Here is a 13,407-nt window from a genome sequence, read left to right as displayed (position 1 = left end):
CTCTGGGCCTGTAGCTTCCTTGACAAAGGTCAACCTTAAAGTGAGCCTGTCTATTGTCTTCTTGCATCTAAGATAACATACCCTTGGAATATCAGTTATCCCTTTTCTAGACCCCTGGGTATAACTGCACCAGAGCACAAGACTACAGAACCCCTCACTGTTATCTTATTCCCCAAAGACCATTTCTGTGTGCTGTAAATGTTAATTAACTATTCTGTACCAGCCAATGTAAAGAAGTACGTGTCTCTTCCTTTTACTTTCTATCCAATCCCAGAGATTTCCCCATGTTGCTGCCTTCCACCCCCTTAATATACCACCATGGATTTCATGTAACCCTCCTTATACCTTCTCCTTTGATTCTAATACATAAAATAAGTGGCAAAACTGCCATTCTCCAGAGCAATTTCTCAACCTGTTGAGATTTTGCTTCTCGGCAATTGTCGTGAGTTTGGCTCAAACGAACTCATAAAAATTCTCTACAGGTTTATATGTTTCTTACATAGATAAAAGAAAAGCAACAGGTTACGAGTTCACACCAGGAACTACCACTAAAGGCCTACTCCTAAGTCGGGGAAAGAGTTTTGATCAACACATAAGACCCAGATCCAGATGAAGCAAGTCAGTGAGAAGCACTCCAGATGGACTCCTTCACTCATCACGCCCTGACCACTCTGAAGCTGCAGGCTTTGTGCTGGACAATCAAGTCACCAAAAAGAGCACGGTGAAGAACAGGCCTCCCACCCAGGGCTCTGAATTGGGGGTGGAGGACATGCAGATATCCAAATAATCCCCAAGCTCCTGCTCTAGGAAAGGCCAAAGTCTGTGAGGATATCGCAAGTGACTGGACACCTGCAGGGCTGTGGGAAGGCTGAGAGGCCTAGAGTTTCCGGGAAGAGCAGACTGTGTCAAAGGGTATTCTAGGCAGACTGAACGTGGAAAATGCCCATTACAGCCCACAGTGTGCCGCTTTGTTCTTGCAGCTCTGACAGTCACTTGAGGAGGCATTCAGCTCCCACCCAAGAGCACCCTTCACTTTTCCCACATCACTTCCACGGCAGGAGGCTCCCTCCTCGGAGCATTCAAGTGCTGGACAAAGCTTCCATTAAGGCACTTACTGTGCAGCATCGCGATGATTTATTTACAAGCCTGCATCTCCTACAGGACTAAAAGCTTCTCAGGGGCACACCCTGAAGCTCCTCACCTATGTCACCTCTCCTCCAGGGTAAAGACAAAGGCTCAAAGAGCTTCCACATCCTGAGTTCCAGCTAAGTGTCAAGGACCCTACAGGGCTCCTATCAATCTTTATCCTTCTGGACTCACAACTGCCTCCATCTTACAGAGGAGGAACCAAATCACTGAGGTAGTGGCATGGCAAGGACCGGATCGCAGGCCTGCCTGACTCCAGAACCCACAATATTTTCATTATAACAGGCTCCAAGTTCTCTCCTTCCTACTCTAAGGCCCAGGGGAGGTAAGAGTGGAGAAGCGATGGCTGCCTCAAAGGGCTTCTCCTAGAGAAAACTGCCTCTGCAAAAGCGGCCCTCTATCCAGCCCCCCGCTGACTAGCGCAGCACCCTGCTAGGATTCTGGCCACCAGTTGCTCCTCTCAGCTCCTACTGACGCAGCCCAGCCATTGTGGATCTGACCCTAACAGTGAGGGCCCACAAAGATCTCGCCTGCCCCAAGGAGGGTGAGTTCCTGACGCTCCTGCAGGAACTTCAGGAAAGGCCTCCTGAAAACAGAGATGCTGGTCTCTGACTGAGAGAACATTACAAATTACAAATGGAACAACATTACAAATGGAACAAGGCTGCATAAACATCAACAGTGGAAGACTTCACTGATAAGCCCATCCATTAGACAGTGGGCATCAGACACATCCTATTCCAAACCTGGGCCTGTCCTGAAGATTTCCTCTCTTCATCTGCCTTCTCCAAATGCCACCTCCTCCCATCACTAGAGTACCCTCATTACCAGCCATTTCGGATATTTGTAACTAAAGGAGATGGGATGATGTTACCATCTGATACTCTGGTGATTTTACAATACCATAAAATTGGGCAAAGCTAGACCCCAAGGCATCAATTATACTCTCAAAAAGTCAAGTTTCCCAATTTCGGCAATCATTCAAGAAAGAAAACATCATTGCCCACAAAATAGGGCAAAAAAGGGTAACCAACTAAAAGTGATTATTTTGACTAAAGGAACAAGGAGATTCTTTTTTTGAGTAGCTTTTATTAAAAATCACCAAAATCTGAAAACATACCAAATGCCAATCATCAGGTAAATGGATATACATTGTAGTGTACCCATACAATTAAATATTACTCAGCAATAAAAATGAACCACTGATACATCAAACAACACAGACGGAGCTCAAAAACATTATGCTGAGTAAAAGAAGGCAGACATAAGAGTTCATACTGAATGACTCCATTTCTATGAAGTTCTAAAAAAGACAAGCATCTGTAGTGACAGTAATTACATCAGTGGTGGCCCAGAGAACGAGATTCTTGAAACAAATTTCATATCCCTGAACAGAGGACAAAGAAAGGGGCAGATTAATAAACCTTCATAGGAGGGGTAGAGGAGATTAGGCCTCCATAACCTTTATTTACATTCCTCAACAATTTCCCTCTCTGATTATCAGTAATGGCTATTCGAAGTGCTCTGAGAATTCACAGGAATCTATGGTTGACATGCAATGTCTGCCATGGCCACATGAGGGGCAACTGGTTATCAGGGTGTGTGAAAGATTTTATAAAGAAGACCTCAACTAACATTTTTGAACACTTACTGAAAGTCTATAAACTTTGACACACCTCTTTTAACCCTCATAACTCTGAAAATTAGGTTATCATCTGCATTTTACAGATAAGGAAACTTGAGATTCAAGGAGAGAATCTCATTATAGTCACAGTTGTAATGGTGAAGGCTGAATTTGAACTTCACTATATCTACTTAACGCACCAATACATTAAGTGTGGGTCAAAAATAAAGACCAGAACTTGAAAAGTTCTGAGAATGAATACTGGCCTCAGGCTAAGGAAAATCTTAGGACTCCAGTCATGTCCAAGGACACAGGACAGTCCCTAATGACTAGAGGGTGAGCACACACATGCCAAGGATGGCTGACAGTGTGCTTACTTGGGACCCATGCAGCATGCACTTGTCAGGCAAGAAAGACCACTAAAAATCACCAGCTTTGTGCTATAGTATTTTATCTACTGGAAGAGCGCAAAGGGTACATTTGGGAGAGCGAGGTCATGCAGTTGTGGACACAGGAACATAAGTAAGCCACTTTCCTTCAATTCTATGTATTCGGTTCCCTGGTTACAACTAGTTCTTTTCAACTCCTTTCATGAACACCTTTAGGGGGTTTCAGTGTTCAGGTTTTTTATAATGGCTGCTTCTCTTCTCGCATGAAAAGACAGCTATTCATCCCAGCAGGCAGCAGTACTGGTTATAGGGCAAGCATTAGTCATCAGGAATTTTTCAAATAAACACTCCTGCTGGGGGTAGGTCTCTAAAACACAGAGTCAACTATGTTACCCTCTTGTTCCAAGAACTGCTGAGGGTTCCCTAACAGAGCCGAACCCCTCAGCAGAGGCTCTGGCCTGGCCCCAACTTGTGCCTGCAGCCTCATCTCCAACTGCAGACTACCTGATGTTCCTGAAACACACTGTGCACTTCTGGCCTCACTAAATGCATTTGGGAGGAGGGGAAAGGGAAGTTTTGAGCAAGTCTCGTAACACGATCACACCTGAAACAGTGCAACTCTGTACTGCCTCTGGACACTTACCAGGTACTCCACACGGTCCTGGGAAGAACGCTGTGGGCCAGAGGGCAAATGGTCCACTGGAGCCTGGCACACATGATGACCAAAAAGGGTCTGTTAGGGACTAGCAGCTGGCTCTGGACAGATGTCCAGTCCAAAGGATTCAGGCCTAGATTATTATAAAATGGGTTTTAATCCACGGAGGTCTCTAGGTTAGAGTATGTGTGTGTTGAGGTCATCTTTATAAGGAGAAAACACAGTTTGGTTCTATTACTGAGGGTCAATTCTGAATTGGGTGCTTTAGAAACACAAAGAAAAATAAGACACTCTCCTCTTACCCTCCAAGGGAGTCTTGTGCAGATGTTTCATTTTATTTTTAAATTATTTTTAAAATTATTTTTCAATTAAGTTTATTGGGGTAACATTGGTTAATACAATTATATAATTTTCAGATGTTTCATTTAAATCATAATTCTCCTCCAAGTTATGTAACAATTTTCTCCTCTTTGTTTTAGGTCTACTTTCCTTTATAGGAGAATAAGCAATGAGGACCAGAGCCCTGGCCTGAACTGAAAAATTCACTAACCCCTACTCACATGGCCTCAAGGACCCCCAGGCAGGGCATGTGACCCAGGGCTGCTCAACTCCAACACACTCAGGGCCTAACTTTCCCACTACGGCTGCCTGCCACCTTCATCTAACTACAAGGAGGCTGTGGACAGATAGCTATCCTCTGAGAATTAAAATAATCAAACCAGAGGTGCCTTGACTAACTTAACAGCTATGCTTTCACATCTAAAGGAAGAAACTGACCAGAGGGCAGGCCTGTACTGCAGCTGGTGTCCTGAAGAGACTCGTCCACACAACTGAAGTCACTAGAGATGTGCTGTGCATGGGGAACAGTGCCTCACCATGGTCCCTCCCTTTCTCTAATTTTGCATTAATCAAGGAACCTTCTGATAATTAATTTGGACCCAGGTAATAATAATGATCCCTTTCTTGACTTACGAGATGAACATGAAACAAAATGACTGCTCTAAAGAACAAGCATGTTCCATGATCTATGGGGAAAGAGGTTATTTACACTTCCACAGACTCAGTCTTTTGCTATTTCCACTAAAAAGAAGAAAGATGTTTTCTGAGATAGTCACAGGTTCTTCCTAAATTATTAAGCTCAAAGTTCTTCCTGGGACATCCATGCAATGTTAAACCAAAATTCCCAGTAAGGAGACTTCTAGTAAGTATGTAGAACAGATTATATTTACTGTAAGAAATGACATTTGTTCAGACCTTTCACAATTCTTGACAGGAATGCCCCAGATTTAGTTTTTCTTTGTTGGCTGTGCAAGTAAAATAAAAATGTAATTTCCAACAGGTTTTACCCAAACACGGCATGTAGTCCAGTTTCTTCCACGTCAGTCTCTTTACCCGTACTTTTCCTCAATCAAATCTGTACAAAATGGCAAAGCAATATTCTCACACTGAAAACTGAATGTTATTTACTTAAAAGCCTTTAATTAAAAAAAAAAACTAACATCTATTGGGCCCTTAGTACCCATCGCTTTTGAAGTACTTTAGATATATTAATTCATTTGGCTCTGACAATAACCTAATGAAGCATTTCGCATGTTTTACAGATAAAGAAAGAGAAGTATGGAAAGGTTAAGTAACTCGCATAAGCTCATATGGAAAGTGGGAGAAGCGGGGAACTGAACTCTGGCCGTCTGACTCTAGAGTTTTAGTGCTCACCTGGCACGTCCGCGGGAAGGAGACGGGTTCTGGCTTCTACAGAAAAGCCCATGATTATTGCCATCATTTGCTGAACACTCACTACCTGGTACAAACTTTAAAATATGCCTTCTTATATTCTTATATTTAATATTCTCAACGACCTATAAGGAACCATGACTACAGTACCACAAACTGTCCAGCCCGGAAGACATCTGGCCAGGGAGGGAAAGAACCAACAATGAGGCCTGCCAGGTGACCAGGTCTGCCTGGCTGCATGCACAATCCATATACTTCCAATGGATCCATGCCCCGCACCTTCCCTGCAGCCCCACCCACTGCTCAACACAAGACTTGCAAGACTTGCACACGTGCACACACACAACCACCAGAAAAGTACAGACCCAACAGACAGACCACCTGCAGTCAGGGAGGAGAGACTGCACGGAGAGCGTGTAGTGGGAAACTGTCTCGTTCGGCAACTGTTGAGCAAACCTATAAAACCGGGACAGGTTTAGAAGTGGCCAGAGGATCCGGCACCAATTCCACACCAATTACTGGAAGGAAGACCTAGGAGAGAACTACTCACAGGTAATGGTTGAGAAAATTCAATATCGAGTGCCTGTCATGAACTAGAAGCTGGCTTAAGTGTTGCCTGGTGAATTATGGGGTGATGGTGCTGGCAGCGGTAGTGGGGGTCGGGGAATACATTTCAGATAACAAGAGAAAAAAATCTATTCTCTAGCCACAGGCGCAAGCGAGGTATTTATAAACATCTGCTGATTGAACAACTGTCCGAGAAAACAGTATGTAACGTCTTTACAGCCTGTATGCTGGAAAACTACTGGCCAAGCTCCCACTCCTTCAGACAGGTGAACTGGAGCTCATAAAGGCTGCAGATGACTAACAATATCTGAGGGTCCAGAGGAAGTTGGGGCACAGAACAGCCCTTCTCTGAGAGCCGGAGAAACGGCCACCAAGAAACGGCCTGTTCCACCTGTTTTTTCTGCCCTGGCCTGAGGGCCAGCTCCGCCAGCAAGTGAAGTGCACTCGGCCCCGATTCTCTGCTCTCCGTGGCCCCGGGCAAGTCACTCTACCTTTCCCAGCCTCAAGCTCAAAGGCAAAATGGAGAAAACACTGCCAGCTGGCCGACATGGCTGCGAAAAGAGCAATGAAACAGGATGTCCACCAAGGCGCTTGCAGAACCTATAACGCCGCACAAAGGCAGGCGAGCGTTAACAGAGGCGGCTCGGATCGGGGGACTGGGCGCAGGACGTGGAGATGAAAGGTGTGGGGCTGGGCCTCAGCTTCGGCAGCAACGCCAGGGCAGAGTCGTAGCGAGTCACTTCCCCGCTCAACTTCAGTCGTCCTAACTCCAAGGCCGCGCTGAGATCCCGGGGAAGCGGGGCCCAAGGGCCAGTCTCCCCAGGGGAGGGGGCTGCGCGGGAGACACCCTCCGGGCCCCGGGGGGCAGACCCTGCCCTCCGCGGCGGCAGCCTCGCCCCCCACAGGACCCCCACACCCCCAACCCCCGGCCGCTCCCACCAGCTGGGCGCCCCGGCCCCGCCAGCCTCCCCGGCCCGCCAGAGCGACGGCGCCTGCAGCCAGTGGGCGGCCGGACGGCCGGGCCCGTCGCGGCGGCGGCGGCTGGGCCAATGAGGAGCGCGGCTACGGCAGGGGGCGGGCGCAGACGGCCCTCTGCGTTGCGCCGGGCCGCTCCATTCTCCACCCTGAGCCCCGCTAGGCCGCGGGCCCTGAACTGCGAAGGGAGGAAAGGCTGCTCACCGCCCCTTCGCCGCAGCCCCGCGCTTCCGGATAAGCTCATCCAAGGAGATGTCCGCCATCTTACACCACCGAGCCGCTACGATTGCCTCAGCCCTCGAGCCCGCCCCTTCGGTGGCTACGGAGCGACTAGCTGTTTCCGGTGGTCGGGCGACGAACTCTCGCGACAGCTCAAAACAGGCAAGGAGCGGAAGGGGCGGGAGCTCCCCGTGAGCCTTAGCGACACTGACTGCTTATCTGCATACGGCGGGGCGCGCACTACCATCACCTATTCTCCCCGGACAACAAATAAAATGAAAAGTTAGATGAAAGATTTACTAGTGATTAAGATCAACTTTAAAGGAATGGAGCTCTCTGTTCAGCAGTCAACTTTGATACTCACCGTAGGGCTAATGAGAACGAGATTCATAACCTAGGAAGTAACTTCTCATCTTTCTTATGCCTTAAACTTATGAGTAAGGAAAATAACGATTCGGGGTGACGCCCGAATCCTCACTGCCAATGTGAGACGAATTTTTGAGCGGGTAAAGGTTGCCCCTGAGGTGACCCGCCTACTTTGCGGGATGCCTGGGAGTCGCGATCTGCCCGACCCCGTTACCCTAAAGGAAAGAGCAGGCTAATGACAACTAGGTCCTGCTTCTTTTCAGTCCCCTAAGTTACTAATTCTCTAGTAGGTATTATTACAGTGCGCTTGTTTTATAGGTTCCTCGTGTTCACTTTGGTTTTAATCTGTTATCTTTTCGTCCTTTCGAAAAGCGTAGTCTGTTTCTTGCTTGTATAAGTACGACTGGGTTTTTATTATAAAAATGTCATCACTGTAGGAAGTATTGACTCATATCATGGTCTTTTAAATATTGTAATAAGGGTAAGTGGATATTTGGCCGTAGTTTACTGGTTATTAAAAAAGAGAGAGAACAGGTTTGTCTGAAGGTAGAAGCAAAGCTGAGTTGGGGGGTGTTTACTCTAAACGAGAATCGGGGCCGGAGGGTGGTGCATTCCTCACCGCCCGCGAGTCTGAAGCGGCCCGGTTGTTGTCCTAGCCGCCCTCCACGTTGGTCGGGCCTTCCAAAGTTGCTGACAATGTTTATTATTTATGGCCCGTGAAACTGTCCATTTCTATACAGTTCGTGAACCTAAAGGCGACTTTAGCCAGTTCTCTGAAACTTCCCCCCCTATAACTACTGTACAATGTCAGCTGCTTATTTGTGATGGAAAAAGAAAGACACATGCGGCTCCCGGCTGCGCACAGTCGGCGCTCATATTGTGGCTTAAAATGCAGTGCTCACGGGGCTGAGAGCTGGAGGATCGCCTGGGTCACGTGCCAGGGGCACACTTCTTGGCGGCACGACCTTCTCAAGCAAATCGCTTCACCTCTTCGTGCCAGTCTTCTTGATCTGTATAATTGGACAAATAACACAGGTCGTTGCGAATGTCAAATAGACTGATTTCATTAAAGTGTTCCATACATGTAATTGCCTCGATGCAACTCCAGCCTCCAGCACCGAGCTTGGCATGAGGCGAGGTGTTGGATACATGTTTGTCAATCAATCAATAAAAGATGCAGCGTATTTAAAACAGCGCCGATCATGGACTAAGTGCTCTATGAGTTATTATTCTCATCATCATTTTCTAAGCCCAACGCTGCCGAGCGGAGTTACGTACTCTTGACAGAACGTCTCGCCACGATTAAAAATCCTTTGTCGGAAACTCCGTGGAGACACTGGGCGAGAGAGCTGGGTCTGCGGTCGGCCACCAGACGGAGGAGATTCCAGGTCCCACCTGGCCGTGATTCGGTGCTGCTTGAACCGGGACCACTATCCCCTCCCTCCCTGGGGTGCGAGAGAAGGGCCAAGGCCACGGAAGAGGACCGCGAAGGCAGGTGCAGAAGAACGAGGAAGTGGCCAGAGGACCTCAGGAGCTAAGGTCCTGTTGCGCCTGCAAAGGTAAAAAAAGTCCCTTAAATTATTTTTTAAAGCCAGCACAATAGGGTCATTAATGGAGATCAACTTTTTTCTGGAATTGTCAGCGAGGTGGCCCGCCCCCAGGGGGCATTTCAGAGCTTTGCAGAGTTGTGTTTGGTTGTCCCGGCGACAGGGATCAGGTCACGTGGGGGTGGACTAGGGTGGGGCGGCCTGCCTGCCCTCCCAACGCTGGCGACATTCCTGGAGCCTAGAGATCCGTTACGATTCTCTGAGACAGGCTTCACTCCATTTCTTGTATTAAATACGCAAGACTTTTTGCCTGGTATGAAAAATGGAGTTGCCAGCAATGCTGCTGCGCAGTAGCCAAGGAATTAGGTCCCTCTTTGTTTGGAAATTGATCGCCCCACCCCGCTTCTGGGGGACTGTGGCATTTACAGGCTGAAATGTGCATCATTTTAAACATTCTTTTCCTTTCTTGCTTTTATAGTATAGTTATAGGTTTGTGTGTTTTTAAAAGAAATTATTCTGTGTGTAGGTTGGTGATATTACTTGTGAATCACTTCAGGAGGGTAAAGGTGCTGCTGTAAATATTCTTTTAAAATGGTGTCAGGTCTGAGAGGATGGAGAATCACTGACCAAGTTCACACACCCATTTTAAAGATGGGGAGACTGAGCCTGAGGGAGAGGCCGGGCCCAGTTCATGTCCTTCCCAGCTCCAGAAGACGGCCTTTCATGGGCTCAGGCAGGTGTGTGGTCAGACCAGACACTCAGGCCTGTCTTCTCGTCCAGACTGGGACAAGAACGAGAAGGCCTACTGTGTGCAGTGCTCAGCAGGGTCTCCAGCACACAGTGGGTGTGGGGAAGGGCCACTGAGGCCTGGGCTTCCTAGGCTGAGTCCCAGCCCTGCCTGCCCCAGTACATGTGAGGGCCAGGACATGGGCACTGGGGACAGAATGGAAGGTGAGTTGTTGAGAGAAAGGGGCTCCCCTGGTACCCAAGGTGTGGCCTTGGGTGAGCTCCCCCTTCCTGTCCTCTCCAGCCTCATCATCACAGTCCTCTCAGCCACCTGCATCCTCTGATCTGCCTGGAAGTTTATTCCACAACCTCTGCACTTGCTGCTTCCACCACCTTGCACACCTACCCCAGCACGGCCAGCTCCTTCCCGTCACATCCCAGCATAAATGCCATCTCTGAGAGGGCTTTCCCGCCACCCTCACTCCCACACAGTCTCATTACCATCATCATTTGTTCCTTGTCTGATGCCTTTCTCAGTAGCACCCCAGAAGCAGTGAAGGGCGTGTTGGGGTAGCCACAGCTGAGTCCCCAGCACCCGGAACAGTGCACGAATGGACGCGGGAACTAGCGGACGCCCTTCCATCTTGGAGCCTTCCACAGGGCAGAACAACACCCGCCTCACCTCCAGCCCCACTTCCAACCCGAAAGCCATTCATTGCCAAGCCTGTCTTTCCAGCAGAAAATGGGGCTAGTGACGTCCCCCTACTTCTCTTAGGGCTGTCAGGAGGAGACAGCGAAAAGGAAGACACTGGGGACATCCAGAGTTGTCCAAAGACAGGACTGGAGATGCCTTTAACTCGGTGAGATGATCTGAAGAAGGGTGGGCATGAGGGGAGGGTTTACATGTTGGACTCCCGTGTCCGGAGCCCCTGGCCCAGCCTTCTGCCTCCTGGAATCTAACCGAAAATAAATCATCTGGAAAGAGGGTGAAGATGGCCATTGTTACTTACAAGATTCACAAAGTGGGAACAGCCTAACTGTCTAACCATAGGGCACTCGCTACACACTGAATCACGACCCACCTGGGTTTACAGAGAGGCTGTGATGGCTCTGGGGAAAAGCAGTGGCTGCACGGTAGATCCTGTGGTTTCATTACAGTGATCCGTGTTTGCCTCTGGATGCCCCGTATTTTTTTTTTCCTGTGTATACTTTTCTGTACTCTCCAAATTTCCCACAACAAACACACACATACACATCAGAATAAATGCCAGGCTTTGCACAACCCCGTCCTGTGCCCCCTCCCTGCCGCCCCCACAGTGACACGGGTCACAGCCTCAGGAGCTGTGGAAGGGTTAATATTAGCAAAGTTTTATTTCAACTTTTCTTCTGCTCATAAATGACTGAAAAAGCCGACAGGCAAGAGACTAACCCGCTGTTGTATGACAGTGACGTGGTGGCCACAGAGAACGCAGCAGACAAGGGCTCTGCTCAGAATCTCCCCCACGTCGGAGGCAGGCAGCAGGAGGGGTGGGTTTGGGACAAGGAATAAATAGCATCATCTTAGCTCTGCCATCAGGGCTGGTGGCCCAAGACCCTGAGGTGATAGATCTGACTGCCGATGCCGAGTTGACAGCTTGGAAGCCCCAAAGCTGCCCGAATGTTTGGGTGTGTTGGGGAAAATGGAGAGGGTTCGGGAGGGCCCGTGTGCCAACTGGCAGGGCCCTTGGCCACCCCTCCTCCCAACCAGCTGGTGGAGAGCCAAGCTCCCTGCTGGCCAGGCCTGCCTGGGCCCTGGCAGGGGCAGCCCATCGTTGCCAGGACTTTTTGGTGGTACCTGTCATGTAGTGTTAGGTGCTGAGGCCTGGCCTGGCCCTGAGGCAGGTAGTGATGGGCGGCAGGTGAGGATCCCAAGGTGGTGGCAGGGGAGACCCTGGCACCTGCAGCTCTGGGCTGCCTGGACATGTACGTTTATTTCCACACTGCGGTCCGCTCTGGGACTTGGGGGTGGACCACGGTGCTGACGGCCTCAGCCCAGCAGTGTGGGGAGTGTGGGGGTGAGGGACGGACAGGGCCTGGGACCCAGCATCAATGGTGAGAACCGGTGAGGGCTAGTCAGGAACCCGCCCTGAAGGTGGCCAGTGGCGGCCCACCTGCAATAGAACCCTGCTCCCGAAGGGGCCCCCTGAGGGCCAGCCCAGCGGGGTGACCACCCAGGTGTGGTGGGCAGGCTAGGCTGAGCCCCAGGCCAAAGTGTGAGATGTGGCGGAGAGTGACGTTGGGGCATGAGGGCTGGGTGCGGACAGGGCACGTGAGGACGCGAGGCGGGTGCGCGGGGGGCCAGTGCCCGGCCGTCAGAAGGTGAAGCAGCGCTCCTTGGGGTGGCCCACACGATCCAGGTTGGGCAGGCAGGCGTACTGGATCATGGGCGGGGGTCCGCACATCAGCACCAGCGGCTCCTCCTCCGGGGGCGGCAGGTGGTCCCGGATCATCTCCTCGTTCACGAAGCCCTGGCTGTAGTCCCAGGCTGCGGGGCGGGAGACTGGGTGAGTCCAAGTGAGGCCCTGGGAGCACTGACGACCGCCCACCTGCCCGACGCCCCTCCACCCCCCTACCCCCCGATGAAGCCCCTGTGCCGCGAACCCCTCCCTTCTTTCAACAAGCACTGAAGAGTGAAGAGGTGGATCCGAGTGAACCTCTCCCGGAGGCCCAGGCCCAGCCTGGCTCACCCATCGCACAAGCGCGAGCCCTTCTCACGTCCCAGTTTGCAAAGCCTTCTGCTTCCACGCGGCCTCTCGGGCGGCCCTCAGAACCACCTCGTGGGTGAACAGGAAGGGGGTCACTGAACCCACCTTACAGATGTGGTCACTGAGGCCCAGAGGACCCAGAATTGAGTTGTTCAAGGTCACACAATGAGGCACGCACAAGGCTGCAATGTGAACTCCAGATCCAAGAGGCCCCCAAGCCGGTGTCCAGCCTCGGGCTCAAGGTCAAAGTAACATCCTCCACCGCCATCATTTCGGCAGGCCCACTGTCTGACTCCTGTCCCTACCAGGGCGCAGGCCCGTGAGGAGCCCCGTCGGGCCCACAGCTGTGTTCCCAGTGATTAGACAGCCCGGCGCCTAGTAGTTGCTTATTAATAATGAACGAAGGACTGCGTCTCAAATAAGCAATTGATGAGCCTGAAAATAGCAAGGCCCGGACACAAACGGAAGTTCCAGATGCGCTGGCAGTGGCTCCCTCTCGGTCTTGCCTGTCTCCCTTGCCTGTCTCTTGCACACTCACATGCACAGCTTGTCCCCAGGTTCCACCTGAGATCCGGAACCTTCTCCTATTCCTCCAAATGACTGACAGTACCCGTAGTGAGAACCTGGCACCCCGAGGCTGCAAGGGCTCTACTCCAACATGGACCTCAAGGACTGACCCTCCGCAAGGGCTGCTCACAGACAGAGACTCCCCAGCCCG

At 50.5% G+C, this 13,407-nt stretch overlaps 2 protein-coding genes, 1 long non-coding RNA gene and 1 other non-coding gene across 4 annotated transcripts in view; 1 reads left to right on the top strand and 3 right to left on the bottom strand.

The window, feature by feature from the left end:
- POLDIP3 (DNA polymerase delta interacting protein 3) overlaps positions 1-7,447 on the bottom strand; it is a 24,902-nt gene extending 17,455 nt beyond the window's left edge. Inside the window, exon 1 of the mRNA XM_023535899.1 lies at positions 7,292-7,447. Within this exon, the coding sequence (XP_023391667.1) occupies positions 7,292-7,350 (59 nt within the window). The 5' untranslated portion in view covers positions 7,351-7,447. The remainder of the gene's footprint in view (positions 1-7,291) is intronic.
- Positions 2,216-5,551, bottom strand: LOC111745023. Its single transcript, XR_002782461.1, has 2 exons — positions 3,803-5,551; positions 2,216-2,533 (listed from the first exon to the last, which is right to left on the bottom strand). It is a non-coding gene; the product is annotated as an uncharacterized LOC111745023 (long non-coding RNA).
- A 279-nt stretch (positions 7,448-7,726) lies between the features above and the next one.
- LOC111745029 lies at positions 7,727-7,876 on the top strand. Its single transcript, XR_002782470.1, has one exon. It is a non-coding gene; the product is annotated as a U12 minor spliceosomal RNA (small nuclear RNA).
- A 3,416-nt stretch (positions 7,877-11,292) lies between these two features.
- The window catches only part of LOC105298089 (NADH-cytochrome b5 reductase 3), a 17,379-nt gene continuing 15,264 nt past the window's right edge, over positions 11,293-13,407 (bottom strand). The window contains exon 6 of the mRNA XM_023535898.1: positions 11,293-12,469. Within this exon, the coding sequence (XP_023391666.1) occupies positions 12,297-12,469 (173 nt within the window). The 3' untranslated portion in view covers positions 11,293-12,296. The remainder of the gene's footprint in view (positions 12,470-13,407) is intronic.

The sequence above is a fragment of the Pteropus vampyrus genome, unplaced genomic scaffold, assembly GCF_000151845.1.
Source record: "Pteropus vampyrus isolate Shadow unplaced genomic scaffold, Pvam_2.0 Scaffold145, whole genome shotgun sequence".
Classification (NCBI taxonomy): Eukaryota; Metazoa; Chordata; class Mammalia; order Chiroptera; family Pteropodidae; genus Pteropus; species Pteropus vampyrus.
The sequence above is the reverse complement of the archived record's forward strand: the minus strand, read 5'-3'. Positions and strand labels throughout refer to the sequence as shown.